Source organism: Scyliorhinus torazame, chromosome 3 (genome assembly GCF_047496885.1).
Source record: "Scyliorhinus torazame isolate Kashiwa2021f chromosome 3, sScyTor2.1, whole genome shotgun sequence".
Classification (NCBI taxonomy): Eukaryota; Metazoa; Chordata; class Chondrichthyes; order Carcharhiniformes; family Scyliorhinidae; genus Scyliorhinus; species Scyliorhinus torazame.
In genome coordinates, this window is record NC_092709.1 from 87,579,720 (window position 1) to 87,601,597 (window position 21,878).

The window sequence follows — 21,878 nt, forward strand, 5'->3', positions numbered from 1 at the left end:
GCAAAGAGGGAAAGAGAGGACTAATTTTCTGTCTGAAAGATAATCAATCAATGTGACTCTAAAGATAGAAAGTGGATGCAATCCAAAGGGAATCCTTCTGGCAGATGGTACCTGGGAGGTATTGATTTCATTGTTGCATGAAAGATGTAGCAGCACGGTTTCAAAGAGAAGCCCTTAAGTTATTTGAAGGTCGGTCATTTGGGGAAAGTTGCAGGAAAAAATGTTGACTATATTTGTCCCAAGGTTAGTTTAGTCTTAGAATCAGTAAAGTAAATGTTTTCATAATTCTGTATTTGCAACTGTTCATTAATTAAGAGCTGAGCTTACAACTCTAACAACATTTGTCAACTAAGATGATGTGAAAATGCAGCATTTTTAAAAATTCAGGGGCTGTGTAATGACCTCCAATTGGCATTATTGGTTGGTTAATTGGAGTATGAGCTCCCTCAATGATAGCTCATTGAGGGGGCCCATATAAGCACCTGTGTAGGCTTTGTGAGGCAGTCTTAAGTTGACTGGAATGCTAGCAGCACTGTTTGGAGCTGTTTGTGTATATAGTTATTGCAAATAAATACTGGTGTGGTGACGGAACCCCTGCCTCCTGTGGATTATTACAGGCTGGATTCTCCGATCCTGCGGCAATGTCCACAGGATAGGTCTGGTCTTACGACCAGTAAGTCAGTGCCGCCCCCGCTCCGATCCTCTGTCCAGTGGCGGACGAACAGTTGCTCAGCGTAAAGCCCACGGCTTTCTCGGCGGATACAGCGGAGAATGGCCAGGTCCGTGGCCGCACATGTGCATGGCAGCGGCCTGTGGCAGCCGCACCTTACAACATGGCGCTGGCCGCGCACAGACCCGGCCTGTCAAAAACATCCCCCCTGTAGTCAGTCTCGGTACCCCCGGATCATCCCCCACCAGTCTCCCCCCAGCCCCCGACGAAGGCCTCCCTGCCACCGAAACAGCTTTCCCCCCCCCAACTGTAGCGGAGCTGGACTCAGTCCGCAGCCGCTGCGCGAGGTCCCCAAACGTGTAAGCACACGTGTCCCGTGACGTTGGGGACTCGGTCCATCGGGGGCGGAACATCGGGGGAGGGCCTAAGGTGACGTCCTGAGGCATCCATCCGTCGTGCGGCGGACTCCGAGTATGCTGCTTTTGAGGGGGCGGAGCTTCGGAAAAACGGCACCGCCACCGATTCCGCCGTAAGCGGGGATTCTCCAGCTGATCGCCGAATGTGATTTCAGCGTCAGCGATTGGAGAATCCAGCCCCAGATCTTGCTCTGTGTACACAATGACGGACACCGCTTGGTACAGACTCTGCAATGACAGACACCGCTTGGTACAGACTCTGCAATGACAGACACCGCTTGGTACAGACTCTGCAATGACAGACACCGCTTGGTACAGACTCTGCAATGACAGACAACACTTGGTATTCTGACTTATCCTTCTGTTGGAAGACGTCACTGTAGTGGACATCAGGAACATGACTTCTTTGTAATTAGTAATTCGTCAATTGAAAATGAAAAATGAAAATCGCTTATTGTCACAAGTAGGCTTCAAATGAAGTTACTGTGAAAAGCCCCTAGTCGCCACATTCCGGCGCCTGTTCGGTGAGACTGGTACGAAAAGATTCATCTTTTTATGGTATCTTTTCTTGCCCTCTCTCCCTTTTGCCTAATGGAAAAGCAGCAACCTATAACTTGGCAAAACAAACTTAACCAACAAGGACTAGAAAGGTTAAAACTCACTCATATCTAAGTTATGGAGCCTTAACCCATGAACATTGTCCCAGCGTTTTACTAAATATAGGTCACCTTTTATGAATTGTTCTCTTTTTCTTCGAACATGTAGAGAAAATAATTTAAGGTTATCGTACTGTTAGCTAATCAGGCAGGCAAATCTTTTTGTAGTAACTGACATGTCATTCAGGTCCACTCAGGAACAAGTATTTTTACTGTCTCCAGGATATTTTACGTAAATGGACAATAATCAGGCAGAAAATTACCCTGCAGGGTTGGATTTTTTTTTAAAGTTCATAAAAATGTTTTCATAATAAACAAAATCATACAAAACAGTGAACCAAAGTTACATAATAAATGAGCGAGATTAACAAGCAAAAGCGTACATTAACTTAACCCCCAAAAACTAAACTAATCCCCTAACAACACCTGACAGTGACTAGCGCCTTAAAAGAGGAACTGAATGGTTGCCACCTTAGGTAGAACCCTTCGAACGATCCTCGAATGGTATACTTAGCGTTCTCCAAATGTAAGAAGGACATGAGGTCACCCAACCAAGCCGAGGCACTGGGTGGAATAGAAGACCTCCACCCAAGCAGAACTCGTCTCCGGGCTATCAAAGATGTGAAGGCGAGGACATCCGTCTTTACCCCCGTCTGAAGCACCAGCAAGTCTGATACTTCAAAAATGGCGGGCGGGATGGCACGTGGCACAGTGGTTAGCACTGCTGCCTATGGCACTGAAGACCTGGGTTCGAATCCCGGCCCTGGGTCACTGTCCGTGTAGAGTTTGCACATTCTCCCTCCCATGCCTGTGTGTGTTTCACCCCACAACCCAAAGATGTGGAGGTTAGATGGAATGGCCACGCTAAATTGACCCTTAATTGGAAAAAAAAAATTTGGGTATTCTAAATGTATTTTAAAAAAACATGGCGGGCAGGGATCTAAACGTCAACTTTTTTTTTTCCCATCTTGATCACTTTACCTGAGGTGTTTGGACAAAAGTTTTTAATAAAAGCAGCGCACAACTTTTCATAAAAATAGGACCTAGGGGGAGAGGGTTATACAAGTGACTCAGCACTGAAGAACAGAAATGTAATTACAAATTGCAAAGGCTGTGCATGTCATAGCTCAAGTACACACTTTAATAACCATATGTCCTTTAGAGATTGTAATTCCTTTGGATCTTCTTCCTGTGTCGTGTTCCTTCAGTTCATATTCCCGGTCTGACAATGTATCGGCAAAGTCCATGTAATACTTTCCTGAAAAGTATGTATCAGGTATATCATCAGACTTGTACTTGGATTTTTTCTTTTTATTCTCTTTAGTTTTTTAAGATGAGCTAGTTGCTGCTGGTGCTGTTCTGTAAACATCCAACTATTTGTTTCCAATAATTTTTCATTACTTTTCTTTTTGTATTGCAATATTTGTCTGTTCAGTAAGTCATTGCTATTTATTTTCATAACAATCAGAACAGAATCCCATAAAATTAAATCACAAACTTAAGCCCGTACTATAAAAATTCAACTCCACCAAAAACAGGAAAATGCAATAATAAAAATGGAACCCCAACAATTCAACATGCCTAGTCAACACCCAAAAATCTCAATCACACCGTGCCTAATCCGTGTGCGTAAGCGAAGGAGTCCGCTTCTCCCGGTGCATCAAATAAATAGCCCTTTCCCTCAAACGTCACTCTTAGCCACGCCAGGTATACCACACCAAACTGGACTCCATTTTTGTACAGGGCGGCCTTGGCTTTGTTGAACGCAGCCTTCTTCTTCGCCAGCTCTGCTCCCGCATCTTGGTAAAACCTGATGGCGTGGCCTTCTCATTTAAAGTCACGATAGTTCCTCGCCCATCTCAGAACCCTCACTTTCTCTTTGAAGCTATGGAACATCACTATTACCGCACGCAGTGGATCCACAGGATGAGGTCGCTACCGGAGAGACGGTGGGTTTGTTTCAACCCAGGAGAAGTTGTGACTTCACCCTCCTCCACCATCTTCCTGAATATCTCTACAAAGTACTCCGTGGGCGATGGGCCGTTCATCCCCTCTGGCAACCGCACAATTCAAACGTTTTGCCTTTTGGACCAATTCTCTAAATGATTTACTTTGGCCTTCAATGATTTATTTGTTGCGGCCACCAGGAACATCTCCACTTCCAGTGAGGCGATCTAATTACTAATAATAATAATCTTTTATTGTCAGAAGTATAAAGTTACTGTGAAAAGCCTGGGGCTGCCTGGACAGTTCACGATGGAGGGCAAAGTAATAGTCCGCATGGGACCTATGGGGTGGGAATGATTATCTTCCCCATGTTCCTTGCAGAGTACAAACTCCCCCGCTAGGGGTGGGGGATCTCTGTTAACCTTTGTATAAAAGGTTGGCCAGTAAGGCACTGACCGGACAGGAACCTGGTAGGGATCAAATGGGCAGAGTATATATTGTGTTGTAAATAAAACTATGTTCCCTTATTTTACTCGGTGTGGACTCCCCATGACCTTATTAAAGCTGCCAGCAACCCTAGATACAGCAGTGGTTGGGGGGTGCATCTACAGGTGAATTTTCCAGATTCAGTACCATCAAGGAGGTCCATCTTCCAGCCTCAGATTGTTCCTGGAGGTCCATTTTCTTTTTCAGGTTTATCTGCTTTCTTCAATGGTGGGTCAGTGATGTTTGGCACTTTTTCAGTATACCACCCAGATATGATGATGGGACTCATGCCATCATGCCTACCTCACCACAGAATATGGTGCTAAACCCTTAGGTGCATAATTAATCCCAGATTTAGTGCCAGATGAGAGAATTCTGCCCAAAGATTAGGAAACATGCGTGGGATTAAGGGAAAAATTCAAATAGCAAAACACAAACTTCAAATAGTTTTTTAAAAAAATTTACAGCATTCAAATTTTCTTATGAGGGCATGAATATCTACACTAATAAGATCAACCTTTCAATAACAAAGGTTGAGCAGTGGTAATTATTACTAAGGCTTGGACTTTCACTCCTAAGGTGGATGCATAGAGTCAGGAGATTTTCCAGCTGCACATGCCTTGGATATATGTGCTCCGAATGGCAGCATCATTATCCCGGCACGGGTGGGGGGATGCATACTGGACTTGGGCCCACCCACTCCCAGATGCAGATTGGAGGTGACCACAGTGGCTGCCCAGTGCCAAGCTGGGCTGGTTAAAAGGCCCGCATCAGTTCTCTGTGATTTGTCCCAGCTGTGTTATTAAATATTAGGCTTTCTTTTGCTCACCCTCAAATCCCTCATCCACCTGGGTAATGGTGGCAGAGTGATAATGTCACTGGGCTAGTAATCCCTGGGCCCAGCTAATGGCGGGCGGGATGGCACGTAGCACAGTGGTTAGCACTGCTGCCTATGGCACTGAAGACCCGGGTTCGAATCATGGGTTCAAATCTCACCATGCAGAGCGTGTAATTTAAATTCAATTAATAAATCTGGAATAAAAATAAGGTAAAGTTGCCATAATCCCAAATGTCCATAGGCTGGTTTCCCCTTTGAGGGGGAGAGCTGACTGGTGGTGATTTAACCTGAGGTCACCACACCTCGAGGAGCTTGGTTGAGGATGCTGTACCTTCATGAATAACCTCAGCCGGAGCAGGAATTGAACACGTGCTGCTAGCCTTGCTCTGCAGCGCAAGCCAGCTGTCTAGCCAAGTGAGCTAAACCGGCCTCTGGATATAAAGCTAGTCTCAGCAGTGGTGACCAAGAAATCTATAATTGATTGCTGTAAAAATCTATTTGGTTCACCAATATCCTCGAGGGAAGAAAATCTGCCATCCTTGCCTGGTCTAACACCAGATCAACAGCAATGATGTTGACACTTAACTGCCCTCTGAATAGGCAAGCCACTTAGTTCAAGGGATATTAGCGATGGGCAACATGAATTTTGGCCCTGCCAGCGACGCCCGCATTCCATGAATAAATAAAGGACCCACTCCCCATGCCCCGTCAATGCCCTTTCACCCATTCCCGATGGCGTTTCATACACTCCATGACCCTTCAGTCATACCCTTTATAGCCTTTATGTCAGCTTAATGCCAACGCATCACCATGGCCCCTTACAGCCCCTTTGATAACTTAGTACCAATTCAGGTTGCAGCTTTGTAGTTATTATTATTATAAATTGTAGACCAATGAATGGGCTACCAAACACACAAGAGAGCTGCAAGAGATGCAAGTGCAGACAACAGAACACAAAATTGGTTACAGGATTTAAAAATGAAAGATGGAAAAAAATTGATTTTAGATAGATAGATGCTGCATTGAAAGATATATATGTTTTATCGCAGTGATAAATTATAGAGCTCTGTTCTGCAAAGGTAAATTGACCCAATTACTTGCCCAGCAGTAGTTCAGATGCATGAGAGTATTGGAAAAAATAGAAAAAGTACTACAATGCATTCAAAACTAAAAAATATTGTCCTTGGGAACTCTAGTGTCAGAACTGCTCCGAAGTTGAGGAACTGTATAGGTCTCAGCCCCCAGAGGGAGAGGAGGGGTTGCGGCAGTTCCTGGACCAATTGAGGTTCCCGAAAGTGGAGGAGGAGGCGGTGGCAGGCCTGGGGGTGCCGATTGAGGTGGACGAGGTTATTAAGGGACTGGGAAGCATGCAAGCAGGGAAGGCCCCGGGGCCGGACGGGTTTCCGGTGGAATTCTACAGAAAATATGTGGACTTGTTGGCCCCGTTGTTGGCGAGGACGTTCAATGAGGCCAGGGAAGGGGGGGACTCTACCCCCGACGATGTCGGAGGCGACGATATCGCTAATTTTGAAGAGGGACAAAGATCCGTTGCAGTGCGGGTCCTATAGACCTATTTCACTATTGAACGTGGACGCCAAATTGCTGGCAAAGGTGCTGGCATCGAGGATAGAGGACTGTGTCCCGGGGGTGGTGCACGAAGACCAGACAGGGTTCGTAAAAGGGAGTCAATTGAATGTTAACGTGCGACGACTATTAGGGGTGATAATGATGCCCTCAGTGGAGGGGGAGGCAGAGATAGTGGCGGCAATGGACGCAGAGAAGGCATTTGATAGGGTGGAGTGGGAGTATTTATGGGAAGTGTTAAGGAGGTTTGGGTTTGGGAACGGGTTTATTCGCTGGGTTAGACTACTTTATGGGGCACCAACGGCAAGCGTAGTTACAGGTCGACATAGATCGGAGTATTTCCGATTATATAGGGGAACAAGACAGGGATGCCCGCTGTCTCCATTGTTGTTTGCATTGGCAATTGAACCTCTGGCCATGGCGCTGAGAGACTCCAGGAAATGGAGAGGGGTGACTAGAGGGGGAGAAGAACACAGAGTCTCGTTATACGCGGATGACCTATTGTTATACGTGTCGGACCCAGCGGGGGGATGATAGAGGTTATGCGAATTTTGTGGAGGTTCGGGGAATTTTCGGGGTATAGGTTAAACATGGGGAAGAGTGAATTATTTGTGATACATCCAGGGGACCAGAGTAGAGAGATAGAAGGCTTACCGCTAAGGAAAGTGGAAAGAAACTTCCGATACTTGGGGATTCAGATCGCTAGGAGCTGGGGAACCTTGCACAGACTTAATCTGACACGGCTGGTAGAACAAATGGAGGAGGACTTTAAGAGGTGGGACACGCAGCCTTTATCGCTGGTGGGCAGGGTGCAAGCAATTAAGATGATGGTCCTCCCGAGGTTCTTATTTGTATTTCAATGTCTCCCTATTTTAATCACCAGGACCTTTTTTAATAAAATAGATAGGAGCATTACGAGCTTTGTGTGGGCAGGGAAAGTTCCGAGAGTAAGGAGGGGGTTCCTTCAGCGCAGTAGGGACAGAGGAGGACTGGCACTACCGAACTTGGGAGATTATTATTGGGCCGCCAATGTGGCAATGATACGTAGATGGATGATGGAGGGTGAGGGAGTGGCGTGGAAAAGGCTGGAGAGAAGGTCCTGTAAAGGGACGAGTCTAGAGGCGCTGGTGACGGCGCCGCTACCGCTCTCACCTAAAAAGTACACCACGAACCCGGTGGTGGCGGCAACACTGAACATATGGGGACAGTGGAGGCGACAGAGAGGGGTGCGGGGAGCCCTGGTGGGGTCCCCTATCAGGAACAACCATAGGTTCGCCCCAGGAAGAATGGATGGAGGATTTCAGAGCTGGTACCAGTTGGGAATTAGGAAGGTGGGAGATTTATTCATAGATGGGACTTTTGCGAGCTTGGGAGCACTGGAGGAAAAGTATAAGTTACCCCGGGGAAATTTCTTGAGATATATGCAGGTGAGGGCATTTACTAGACAACAGGTGAGGGAATTTCCGCGGCTCCCGACACAGGGGATACAGGACAGGGTGCTTTCAGGGGTGTGGGTCAGAGAAGGCAAGGTGTCAGAGATTTACAGAGAGATGAGGGAAGAGGGGGAGGAGTCGGTGGGCGAACTAAAAGGAAAGTGGGAAGAAGAACTAGGGGAGGAGATAGAGGAGGGTATGTGGGCTGATGCCCTAAGCAGGGTAAACTCCTCTTCCTCATGCGCCAGGCTTAGCCTGATTCAATTTAAGGTGCTACATAGAGCACACATAACGGGGGCAAGATTGAGCAGGTTCTTTGGAGTGGAGAACAGATGTGGGGGGTGTGGCGGGAGCCCGGCAAACCACCACATATGTTTTGGGCGTGCCCGGCACTGGTAGGATATTGGAAGGGAGTGACGGGAGTGATCTCGCAGGTGGTGAATGCCCGGGTCAAACCAAGCTGGGGGTTAGCTCTATTTGGAGTTGCGGAAGAGCCGGGAGTGCAGGAGGCGAAAGAGGCCGATGTCGTGGCCTTTGCGTCCCTCGTAGCCCGGCGCAGGATCCTACTCATGTGGAAGGAGGCGAAACCCCCCGGACTGGAGGCCTGGGTAAACGATATGGCGGGGTTTATTAAACTGGAGCAGATAAGTTTGCCCTGAGAGGATCGGCTCAAGGGTTCACCAGGCGGTGGCACCCATTTCTCGACTACCTAGGGGAACGTTAGAGGGAAGACAGATGACCAGCAGCAGCAACCCAGTGGGAGGGGGGGGGGAGGGGGGGGAGGAGGTTTAGTTGAGTATAGGTCAATAGAGTATGAGGTTTTGTCACTTGTGTATTATTATTATTATTATTGTTAAAAAGTTAAAAAATTCTGTTTTGTTATTGTTATCGTTTCGTTTGTTTTGTAAGCGGGAAAAATGTTGCTGAGGGAAAAAACTTTTCAATAAAATATATATTTTTTTAAAAAGAACTGCTCCGAAGTGATTTAAATGCTCAGAATACTTTTAAATTAAAAAAAAACCTTTTGCAGCTATCACATGGAGGAACTGAAAAAGACACTTGCTCCTGGACTGCTTTGATTGGCAGGATATCTGGTGTAACTGAGGGAAAATAGCCATCCATTGTTTTTGTTTCAAATAGATTCCATTGTTTATATTTCTCAGGGATTGATTTTACAGGTGAGCCTGTTATGAATGCTTAGCTGAGTTTCAAAGCTGCATAACCACTTATCTCTGCAGGGGTTATGTTAGTATTTTGATTGACAATTTTAAGAGGTTATTAACCTTTGATAAGTAAATATGATTGATTGGTTTTACAACAGATTGACCATTTGAGGAGATTTAATGTTTTTTTCAATGGTTTTATGATTGAGAGATATATTTCAGTATGAAATGTGGTTAGATGGCAGTTCCACTGAAGAGCCAGAAGTTTTTCTTTGAAATGTCCATATCAAAGACACGCTGAGGTCTGCCAATAGTGAATACTTGAATGTGGCTATGGAAGATATATGGCGGCCTCACCTTCCACCTCTTCCTTGCTGCCTCGGGTCTGCTTCTGAAAGTGGCAGGTTTGACTCCACCCTGCTCCTGCCTTCTCAGAATTAAAATATAGCAAGCAGGGGTCTTTTTAAAAGAGACAGATGTACTGAGTCAGGATGTTTTCTGATTCAATGTTCCTGCCTCTTCCACAAAAAATCTAGTCCTACATTTTCCAAAGTACTACATACTTGATTTTGTTTCAAGTCCCCACAATATGGTATGATAGCATTATCATAGAGAATACTCGAATTCTCAATGCTTAATTGTTCCCCAACGTCTTGAGTCTAACCTTTGCAAAAGATGGTAGCTTAGCACATGCAATAACTCACTGAAAAATAATTTCAATTGATCTGAAGAAGGTACCCCAATGTATACAAGTGCTTAAAAAAAATTACACCATAACTTTAAATGGGCAGAAATTTACTTTAAAACTAAAATTCCCGCTGGTCGTAATGGCGGGAAATCACACCTGATTCTGCGCTTCAAAGCTAATTATACACAGGTGAGCAGCTCTCCGGATCACCTGACGGGTCGTGAGCCGATTCATCCACAGTAACCTGGTGGGTTTGAACGTGCAGGTGCCATATATAAATGCCATCTGAACATATACATTCTACTCTCTCTAGGAGACCCACAGTGATGGCTGGTAAACCGATGAAGAAAGCTGCAATCTAGAAGAAGGAAGCTGCTTTCTGTTCCAGCACCAATGCCCTTAAGGTCTTGATTGGAGGAGCACGGTATCATAGAGATGCACTTAACCCTTGGGTCAGCCCATGGAAGCACATCAGCCTCACCACTCCAGCTTGGCAGGCCATCACAGAGAAGGTCAGTGCTGCTGGCCTCTGCACCATAAATGTCATTCAACGCAGGACGAGGATGAATGATTTCACCCACTCAGTCAGGTTAAGTCATCTTTCTGCTCCCTCCAATGCTCATCATGACATTATGTACTCGAAGGGTTGCTCTCTTCATGGATCTCGTATAACCAGAGACAGGGCACACATATCACCACTGATTCTCTCACGGATTCTTTCACATCACCACCATCCCACCTATCATGCTCCTCACACTCTATGCTCACCCACTTACGGAGAGGGCTCACCTCACACGGGGGGTCGCACATGTTTCTCAACCTCTGCTCCATTCCTTCCCATCACATTTATTTATTTTGACTTCATCCAGGGCAAGCTGATACATAACAGACAGGAAAGATCCCAGACTGGTGGAGGGATTGCCAACATTGTGACCCTCCCTCACTGAGATGTTTGGGAGGACAGGGGCCATTCCTGTGGTGAAGGGGAGATCAACTTGTCCCAGCAACCGAGTATGGATGACACCTTCATCACATCCTGACATTCACAGTGAGTGAATTGCAATCATGTATTTTGGATGCTCATGAACTAAAACTCTCTTCTTTCTATTGTAAGCACCAGCACGTCTAGACACATGCAAATGACCAACATAAGCCCCACCCTCCAGACCACCTTGGATGAGGGAATAGAGGAAGCTTCAGAGGAAGAACCATCACTGAATTCACCCACCAGCACTCTGCACCAATGTGGATGTACACCTCAGTGGAGAATAGCTCCAGATTACATCGGGTTCATCTCCTGAAAGAACACCTCATGGACACATCCCAGCAGCAGCAGCCACAGAGTTCTCACTGTTGCTTTGACTTTTACTTTCCAAGGTCATGGCCTGATGAATCATGAGGCTGGAAGGTGCAAGTCTGAATGCAAAACTTGCTGACCATGTGACTGGTTGGACATCCCTTTTAGTGAAATGGAATGGCATTCATAGACAGGAGAGATGTGGCCATCTCCCATTGCTTTTGCTTTACTTTCCCTGGAATCTGATTGCAATGAAAGTGGCATGGACACATTTTCCACAATGTGTTTCCTTTATGGAGTCACCCCCTTGAAGCTGACCCTTATTACCCTCTTTAGATTCCTGGCCCTCCTGCTCTTCACCCACCAAGGAGCTGTCATCCTCCTCCAGCTCTCCCTATGAGAATGGATCACCCCTTTACAGTGCCAGGTTGTGAAGGGCACGACATACAGCGATGATGCGGGTGACTATGTTTCGGGTGCCGTTCGCAGGAGGAGGAGCAGTCTCTGTCAGGGAGAGAACCTGAGAACATCTAAGACACTCAGAAGGTAAGAAGGTAAGTAAGTGATTTTTACTCATTTTTACTTTTATACCTTTTTCAAATTGTGTGTGTCGGGGGGAAACTGAAGTGACATCACAGAAAAGCTGTGGCCTGAGTGGCTGGTTGGGAATCTACACTAAATTAAAAAAAATTAAGCATTGGTAACTAATTAAACATAATTACTTAATTATAATTTAGAGGGGTATCTAAGCCAGAGATCGGAGAGTACTATATTTAGCTTTCGCATTTCTATTAGAAATCTAGTGCTAGGAAACAGATAGTTAACAGTAACTGAAATTTTTTTTAAAATATATTTTAAAAAAATTTTTTTAAAGTTTTAATTTTAATTAATTGACGCAATGTCAGTTAGAGGGGTGCAGTGCTCTGACTGTGAGATGTGGCAGGTCCGGGAGGCTTCCAGCGTCCCGGATGGCTTCATCTGCAGAAAGTGCACCCAACTGGAGCTCCTCACAGACCGCATGGTTCGGTTGGAGCAGCAATTGGATGCACTTAGGAGCATGCAGGTGGCAGAAAGCGTCATAGATCGCAGTTATATAAATTTGGTCACACCCAAGGTGCAGGCAGAGAAATGGGTGACCACCAGAAAGGGCAGGCAGTCAGTGCAGGAATCCCCTGTGGTTGTCCCCCTCTCGAACAGTACCCTTTGGATACTGTCGGGGGGGATAGCCTATCAGGGGAAAACAGCAGCAGCCAGACAGTGGCACCACAGCTGGCTCTGATGTTCAGAAGGGAGGGTCAAAGCGCAGAAGAGTAATAGTAATAGGGGACTCTATAGTCAGGGGCACAGATAGGCGCTTCTGTGGATGTGAAAGAGACTCCAGGATGGTATGTTGCCTCCCTGGTGCCAGGGTCCAGGATGTCTCCGAACGGGTAGAGGGCATCCTGAAGGGGGAGGGCAAACAGGCAGAGGTCGTTGAACATATTGGTACTAACGACATAGGCAGGAAGGGGCATGAGGTCCTGCAGCAAGAGTTCAGGGAGCTAGGCAAAAAGTTAAAAGACAGGACCTCTAGGGTTGTAATCTCGGGATCACTCCCTGTGCCACGTGCCAGTGAGGTTAGAAATAGGAAGATAGAGCAGCTAAACATGTGGCTAAACAGCTGGTGTAGGAGGGAGGGTTTCCGTTATCTGGACCACTGGGAGCTCTTCCGGGGCAGGTGTGACCTATATAAGAAGGACGGGTTGCATCTAAAATGGAGAGGCCTAAATATCCTGGCCGCGAGGTTTGCTAGTGTCACACGGGAGGGTTTAAACTAGTATGGCAGGGGGGTGGGCACGGGAGCAATAGGTCAGAAGGTGAGAGCATTGAGGGAGAACTAGGGAATAGGGACAGTGGGGCTCTGAGGCAGAGCAGACAGGGAGAAATTTCTGAACACAGCAGGTCTGGTGGCCTGAAGTGCATATGTTTTAATGCAAGAAGTATTACGGGTAAGGCAGATGAACTTAGAGCTTTGATTAGTACTTGGAACTATGATGTTGTTGCCATTACAGAGACATGGTTGAGGGAAGGGCAGGATTGGCAGCTAAACGTTCCAGGATTTAGATGTTTCAGGCGGGATAGAGGGGGATGTAAAAGGGGAGGCGGAGTTGCACTACTGGTTCGGGAGAATATCACAGCTGTACTGCGGGAGGACACCTCAGAGGGCAGTGAGGCTATATGGGTAGAGATCAGGAATAAGAAGGGTGCAGTCACAATGTTGGGGGTTTACTACAGGCCTCCCAACAGCCAGCGGGAGATAGAGGAGCAGAAAGGTAGACAGATTTTGGAAAAGAGTAAAAACAACAGGGTTGTGGTGATGGAGACTTCAACTTCCCCAATATTGACTGGGACTCACTTAGTGCCAGGGGCTTAGACGGGGCGGAGTTTGTAAGGAGCATCCAGGAGGGCTTCTTAAAACAATATGTAGACAGTCCAACTAGGGAAGGGGCGGTACTGGACCTGGTATTGGGGAATGAGCCCGGCCAGGTGGTAGATGTTTCAGTAGGGGAGCATTTCGATAACAGTGACCACAATTCAGTAAGTTTTAAAGTACTGGTGGACAAGGATAAGAGTGGTCCTAGGATGAATGTGCTAAATTGGGGGAAGGCTAATTATAACAATATTAGGCGGGAACTGAAGAACATAGATTGGGGCGGATGTTTGAGGGCAAATCAACATCTGAAATGTGGGAGGCTTTCAAGTGTCAGTTGAAAGGAATTCAGGACCGGCATGTTCCTGTGAGGAAGAAGGATAAATACGGCAATTTTCAGGAACCTTGGATAACGAGAGATATTGTAGGCCTTGTCAAAAAGAAAAAGGAGGCATTTGTCAGGGCTAAAAGGCTGGGAACAGACAAAGCCTGTGTGGAATACAAGGAAAGTAGGAAGGAACTTAAGCAAGGAGTCAGGAGGGCGAGAAGGGGTCACGAAACGTCATTGGCAAATAGCGTTAAGGAAAATCCCAAGGCTTTTTACACGTACATAAAAAGCAAGAGGGTAGCCAGGGAAAGGGTTGGCCCACTGAAGGATAGGCAAGGGAATCTATGTGTGGAGCCAGAGGAAATGGGCGAGGTACTAAATGAATACTTTGCATCAGTATTCACCAAAGAGAAGAAATTGGTAGCTGTTGAGTCTGGAGAAGGGTGTGTAGATATCCTGGGTCACATTGAGATCCAAAAAGACGAGGTGTTGGGTGTCTTAAAAAATATTAAGGTAGATAAGTCCCCAGGGCCTGATGGGATCTACCCCAGAATACTGAAGGAGGCTGGAGAGGAAATTGCTGAGGCCTTGACAGAAATCTTTGGATCCTCACTGTCTTCAGGGGATGTCCCGGAGGACTGGAGAATAGCCAATGTTGTTCCTCTGTTTAAGAAGGGTAGCAAGGATAATCCCGGGAACTACAGGCTGGTGAGCCTTACTTCAGTGGTAGGGAAATTACTGGAGAGAATTCTTCGAGACAGGATCTACTCCCATTTGGAAGCAAATGGACGTATTAGTGAGAGGCAGCATGGTTTTGTGAAGGGGAGGTAGTGTCTCACTAACTTGATAGAGTTTTTCGAGGAGGTCACTAAGATGATTGATGCAGGTAGGGCAGTGGATGTTGTCTATATGGACTTCAGTAAGGCCTTTGACAAGGTCCCTCATGGTAGACTAGTACAAAAGGTGAAGTCACACGGGATCAGGGGTGAGCTGGCAAGGTGGATACAGAACTGGCTAGGTCATAGTCCATGTACAGCACAGGAACAGGCCCTTTGGCCCTCCAAGCCCGTGCCGACCATGCTGCCCAACTAAACTACAATCTTCTACACTTCCTGGGTCCGTATCCCTCTATTCCCATCGTATTCATGTATTTTTTCAAGATGCCCCTTAAATGTCACTATCGTCCCTGCTTCCACCACCTCCTCCGGCAGCGTGTTCCAGGCACCCACTACCCTCTGTGTAAAAAACTTGCCTCGTACATCTACTCTAAACCTTGCCCCTCGCACCTTAAACCTATGCCTTCCAGCAATTGACCCTTCTACCCTGGGGAAAAGCCTCTGATTATCCACTCTATCTATGCCCCTCATAATTTTGTAGACCTCTATCAGGTCGCCCCTCAACCTCAGTCGTTCCAGTGAGAACAAACCGAGTTTATTCAACCGCTTCTCATAGCTAATGCCCTCAATACCAGGCAACATCCTCGTAAATCTCTTCTGCACCCTCTCTAAAGCCTCCACATCCTTCTGGTAGTGTGGCGACCAGAATTGAACACTATACTCCAAGTGTGGCCTAACTAAGGTTCTATACAGCTGCAACATGACTTGCCAATTCTTATACTCAAATTAACTTCCATATTTAGCCACAGATGATGCACCCTTCTCAAAGAGCCTTTCTTTCTCACTGGGCTAAATCTTTGCCAAGAATTATTAAATATCTGCATAAGTCTGCCAGTGCATCCCTATAGTCATACCTTTTAACCTAGTTCCTAGTCCTAGTCCACTTTAGTCACTCTGCCTTCATACTCTTATAATCACCGCTGTTTAAGTTTACATTAAGGTGCCTCAACACACAAGCCAAATGCTAATCGTAGCAGTTTCTAGAAATTATGAAGCATGGCTCATATTCTACAAATTCATATGCTACAGTTTTCAGTTTCTCCTTTACTGAATAATACTGAAAAGGTATGGAAGGCATAAAGCATGGATCTGGATCAACCACATATCCAATTATTGGTTATATATGAATTAAACTTCAATGTGCCAAGTCTTCCATTAAGTACTCATAGCACATAATCTTTAAAGCAAATATCCTGATACAATAAATGTTTTACCTTAAACACAGATCCCATGATTCGAATATGGGAATGTTTGTACGTGATTAAGCAAAAGCCAATGGTGAAAAAAGTAATCTGAACCTATTTTCAAGGCCATGCCTCTACATACAGTTTGCATATTTAAGATGCAGAATGTCATGCTGTTTTGCTCCCTGACAATGGTAAGTCCCAGAAGGCGGGTTCAAGTTGTAGAAATGAGATGGGGTAGATGGGGTTGGAGACCCGATCCCACCTCTCCTGAATCCATAAGAAGAATTTTGAATATTTACCTTTTTATGTAAATACATAGCTTCTCAGGGGATTACAAGGCTACTTAAGAATCCAAAGCAGGGCAAGACGAGCACCTGCTCCACTCATTCTAAACAAATTCTCTGCGCGACGTCCCACTGCCTACCCTCGACCTTGCCACAATTTTAGAGGCAGCAGGCAAGGCCAAAGGCAGCCCACCCACCCTTGCCCTGACTGAGGTCCTTATATGGTCAATTAATAACCACTTAAGGGTTACAACCTGCCTCGGCTACAATTTTCAGAAGGTGGGAGGAGGTCGGCAATAGAGAGCCAGGGGTTTGAGGGCGAAGCCTGGCAGTTTAGCCCATTCGGGCCTCAGGTGAGAAAGAAGTCCTTCATGGACCTCCCTTTTTTGACTGGAGGCCTTGGATGACGCTTGCCTGCCTTGACTCTGTATTTTGCATCCCCCCCACCTCAAGCCTCCTCCCTCCCTCCCTCCCATTCTCCATCACCGGGACTCCTACCCTTCACCTCAATGAGATCCTTCCAGACTTACCCTTCATCCAAATCCTGCCCAATTTTTTTCTCCGACTGGATGAAATGCCAACAGTGCGCACTGTTCATTGGTGGTGCTGTATGAACCAGAGAGCTGTCACCCAATCGGAGGGCCGGCAGCTCTCGAAGGCAAGATTTCCTTCCCAGATGGGGGAAGGAAGGGCCGCCTCCAGCCAATTAATACTCAAAGTGTTAATTGGCTGTAGATTGGCTGTATGGAATGGGGGTGACTGAACCGGCATTTTCAGTGGCAGGACGGGAAATTCTATCACCCATTAAATTCTGCCCCTAGTGTTTGAAAAAAAAAAATCTTGTGGGCTTTCTTAAATCATTTTTCTGGGCTAGATCCACGAATGTGAGAATTGTGGAATGTTCAAAGAATTTTGCGCCTAAAGCTTTTTAATCAAAGTAATGGCAGGTTATCTTTTAATCTGCCGCCATGTTTGATGCATGATGACTCTAAGAATGGAAGCATTCATATTCAATAACACGAAATGTTTCAGTTTATCAGAAGTCAACAGCTATTATGGGCAGATTCTCCGGCCTCCCAGCTTCATGGCGGCAGGAGGCGGTGCACCGTTCGCTGGCGGTGGAATTCTCTGCTCTAGCCGCTATCAATGGGAATTCCCATTGAAGTCACCCCACACCACCAGAAAACCTACGGGTGGGAGCACATTGTCAACGGGACCAGAGAATACCACTGCCAACGAATGGCTGGCGAATTCCAGCCTGTGTGTTCGACTATCAAAGCACCATATAACCACAGGTAAACATAACGCTCACGTTCAGTGCCATGAAATATTTTACAGTGCCAAAGATGGTATGTAAATGCAATTTGCTGATGGCCTGAAATATTTAATTGTTTCTCTTGTGCATTTTTCCATAATGACGAGGTATTACTTATATTACAGCATATAGTGTTATTTAAAGTGTTAGAATTTGCCATCTAAAATAATAGCCTACAAAGTGTGCATGCCTGAGATTGCAACTACACCAATAATTGTTTCCATCATGCACCAAACAATCAACATAACAGTCCATCCCCGAATATACAAATCTTGATGATTATTCAGTCAATTAATTGACAAGTAAAATCTCTAAAATAAAGTAGTGCAGGCAGCATCTATGGCTATAATGTAGATATCGACAACCAGAGGCTTTTCCAATATATTACCTTTTCACCAGGTGTAACTGAGATTCTCCAAACACAATGTGTGTATGAAGGGTATCCATTAGGAAATCCTGGGGACGAGAAATTACCAGTTGAGTCTTGAAGAGTTTCTCCACAAGCTGCAGGGGAAAGCAAGAAGTCTTAACTTGGCTTTTGTAAACTTTCTGTCCAATTCCAACTGCGAAAGTAAAATGCTGATTCCAAGCAGAAACACAAACATATCAAGATCATGATGCAAATTAAATAATTTCTTAACATCTTCTGAAACTTTATTTTCTGATTCTTTGATGCAATAATCAGTACCTACTACAACTATATTAGGTTCTCCACTCCTACTCTGAAGGTCTTCCAGAGTTCAACCCCTACTCTATTCTGTCAGTTGATCTCATCTCCGGTCAAAGGGTTGAAATTGCTCTCAGTATTAGCCAAATATTTGGTTTAATCACTGCATCTGGGAGTAGTGTTATGGTACATGAGGTACTGATGTCACTGAAGTGGCAGATCCCAGAACACTTCATGTTGCTTTGAGAGGGATTATGAAGCCTGAATTGGGCTAAAGAAAATGGATCAAATATTTATTTCCATTCCCTGCAGGGAACACAGGGGCAACTTTGTTCTGGTAATTAATCCAAAGAGGATCAATTACCTTCATTTATTTTCTTCTTGGGGCCTTCACTCAGTCCAGAATGAGATCTGTGACTTTTCTCAGGAAACATGGATCATGCTGGGCCTATTGCAGGTGGTTTGGACAGAACTCTGGACAGGAGCCTGGTAATATCCTCAAACATAGCCAATTACTTATGAATAGGAAAGAAAAACACCAACCGTAAAACAAAAATGAAATCAAAACCAAAATTGTTGCTAATTCAATATCAAAGTAGAACTCAATATCCATGATAGGTAGAATTATGCAGGTAGCAAGGTATTGTATGCATTGGTCTAAAACACAAAATACTGTGGAATAATAGACAGATATCTGTACAATCATAGTTGGAGCTGCCAATCATTTCACCAGCTAGTAGGAGATTGATTAATTCTACTCTACTACGGGGTTTGATTGGTATTAATAATATCAACTGCTGCCATTTCCACAATTAATGTTCAAGTAAAGTAGACCTGTCACAGCAGTAAGCTGATGTTGGTGACCTTCAATCTCCAGCAATTTCATCTCATGAACTATTTAAAATATGCAGTTTTTCTAAAGTGATCTCGAATGATTTCCACGTAAGATTAGCATTTTTGTCACAGCATGATGAATAATAATGTTTTTCAGTCATCGTCTGCTTGTCAGCAGGAAATGCAACATTGTTAAAGCCTCAGAGAATATATCTTATCACAAATTAAAGATGACAAGTGATACAAAACGCAGTAAACCGAAAACATACAAAACAGTTGTGAGCTGTCAGTTTTGTGATTAAATCAACTGGGATTACTTAATTAATTTGAATGCTTAAAAAAAGGTTAGCTCTTTGAATATTTGGCTGTACTACTAATATACAACAAGTTTCAAAAGAATTTGAGGAGCACCATTATGAAAAAGCAGTCCGCAAATGTTGTTTTGTTCCCAAAGTCTTTTTTTATAAATGTTTTTTTATTGTTTTTTTGAGCAAAATATATTTACCGTTATGTACACAGAATAAGATATATATATATATATATATATATATACACACACAAACATACCAATTTTTAAAAAAGTAATAAAAAAAAATAAAAAAAATAACTGGTAGGGTATTATGCACCAGCTCAACTGCAGCAACTCTGTACAACTGGCAAAATTATGTACAACACATAAGTAGGCAACTGTTTGTGTGTGTGTGTTTGTGTGTGTGTGCGGGGGGGGGGGGGGGGGGGGGGGGGAGGAGACTGGGGAGGTGTATACACATTTGGGTGCCGGAGAAACAATTACAGAGGGCAATACTCAAATGGGGTGTTCCCAAAGTCAAACTTAATGGGATATAAAATGCAGACCAAAATTATTCCAATTGAGCCAGTTGTGTATTTGTGAGAGATTGTGTGGCAGATCAAATAATTTAAGGCATCTGCATATTCCACTTAGCAGTACTCAACAAAGTGCTTTTGCTCTATATCGGTACAGCTGTTTGGCTTCTTTCCTCCATTGGCTGCACTCCCATGATGTCAAAAACTCACCAACATGTGGGTCTATACTGAATTTTTGTCCGATACATGGGCGAGAGCAGAGATGGGTGGCCACACAATTTCAATGCCACCAACCAGTCAGTTTACTGGCACCATCCGCCACTCCCCACAATCCATTTTTCCAAAGTGGAATTGGGGGTTGAAAGGCTTCAAACCGTCTAGCGTAGGTGGTCTATTAAGGAAAATGAAAAGCCAATTATCAGAGACCAACTGGAATTTTGCAGTCAGCCTATGGGCCCCCTGTGGCATTGGGAACTGGCCAGATGTCTGGTGGCAACCTCTTCATGCTTCAGGAATGATTTGAGGCCCTCTGTGTCTATCTCAGGCATTGTCAAACTCGGGGGCGCAACCCGTGGGTGAGTCAAGGGCGGGTGTCGGGAGGGTCGCGGAGCCGTCCGTCACGGTGCTCGCGATCGCGTAAATCCGTGCGCAACAGACTCAGCAGCCAGCTTTTAACTATGCTGGCTGCAAGTGGCATTCAAAATGGGCATGAATATATAAAAAATATTTGGCCGCACTGCGCATGCGTGCCCGATCATCATATTTTAGACGGTCGCAGCATTTATTTTTACAAGTTCGGGGGGGTCAAAGGGACCCAAAACCATTGCCTCCATTTTTGTCAGCAACAAACAACGCAAGAGAAAATGGTGGGTCGCGCAGGTCAGCCGGCATGGACCGCGAACATCGGCCGGCGTGTGGCACAAAGGTTAGCCGGTGTGGGTCGCGAAGGTCGACCGGCGTGGGTCGTGAAGGTCTGCCAAGTTGGGTCCCAAAGGTTGGCCAGTTGGTAAAAATGGGCCCCCGGAAAAGAAATTAGAAAAATACTGGTCTATCTGGTCACATCTGCAGTCGTAGGCCACTATTTTGAGGGTTTTGGCCTCCACAATGCTGGCATGCAACCGTGGCCATGTTTTCATTTCAATTTCTTAAAGTTGCTGAGGGCAGTTTCACTGAAGAGGCATTCCTTGCTGTGTACTCATCTCATGATCCAGGTGAGTTCCACATAGCTTAGGAAAAATGTCTGCTGGCCTTTTAAATACAAAATCCTTGGTACAAACTGCAGTTAATTAATAATTGGAATGTTGAAATGTCCTACCCCATAGTTGGATTGGGGTTCCCCGCTTACCTTCAAACCCATCTGTGTGATGCTTCCAACCCAACATCACTTTTAGGCAACAAAATCAGAAAATACTGGACGATCTCAGAAGGTCTGACAGCATCTGTGGAGAAAAAAGGAAGCTAACGTTTCGAGTCTGGGTGACTCTTCGTCAAAGAGTCATCCAGACCCGAAATGTTAGCTCCATTTTCTCTGAATAGATGCTGTCAGATCTGCTGAGATTGTCCAGTGTTATCTGTTTTTGTGTCAGATTCACCTACCCGCAGTAATTTGATTTTATCACTTTTAGGCAATTTAACTCCACATATAAACCCCCAGATCCTGACTGCTGTTGCCTGGGAAAATGCCCCTGTTACATCTCTACTCAGATAAAAATTGTATTTATTTCTCCAGAGGTCTACCCTGTAGAGACATTTTGCATGAAATTCATTCACCCTGATTTTTGCGTATCGGGGCTGTGTTGCTCCGACTCAACTCATTTCCATGATGGTAGCGTGGTGGTGAAGGTAACAAGTGGCTCCCATGCAGCCCTGGTCTTGATTTTAATGCAGACATCTTCTGCAAACTCCAGGAAGGCAAATAGTATTTTTCAGAAACCACGTGCTGCAGTGAATCTTT

At 45.2% G+C, this 21,878-nt stretch overlaps 1 protein-coding gene across 2 annotated transcripts in view; it reads right to left on the bottom strand.

Moving 5' to 3' along the window:
- LOC140408560 (tolloid-like protein 1) overlaps positions 1-21,878 on the bottom strand; it is a 537,833-nt gene that overhangs the window by 176,581 nt on the left and 339,374 nt on the right. For both annotated transcript variants that reach the window (XM_072495934.1, XM_072495936.1), the window contains exon 10: positions 17,987-18,102. In XM_072495934.1, coding sequence (XP_072352035.1) covers positions 17,987-18,102 — 116 coding nt within the window. The remainder of the gene's footprint in view (positions 1-17,986; positions 18,103-21,878) is intronic.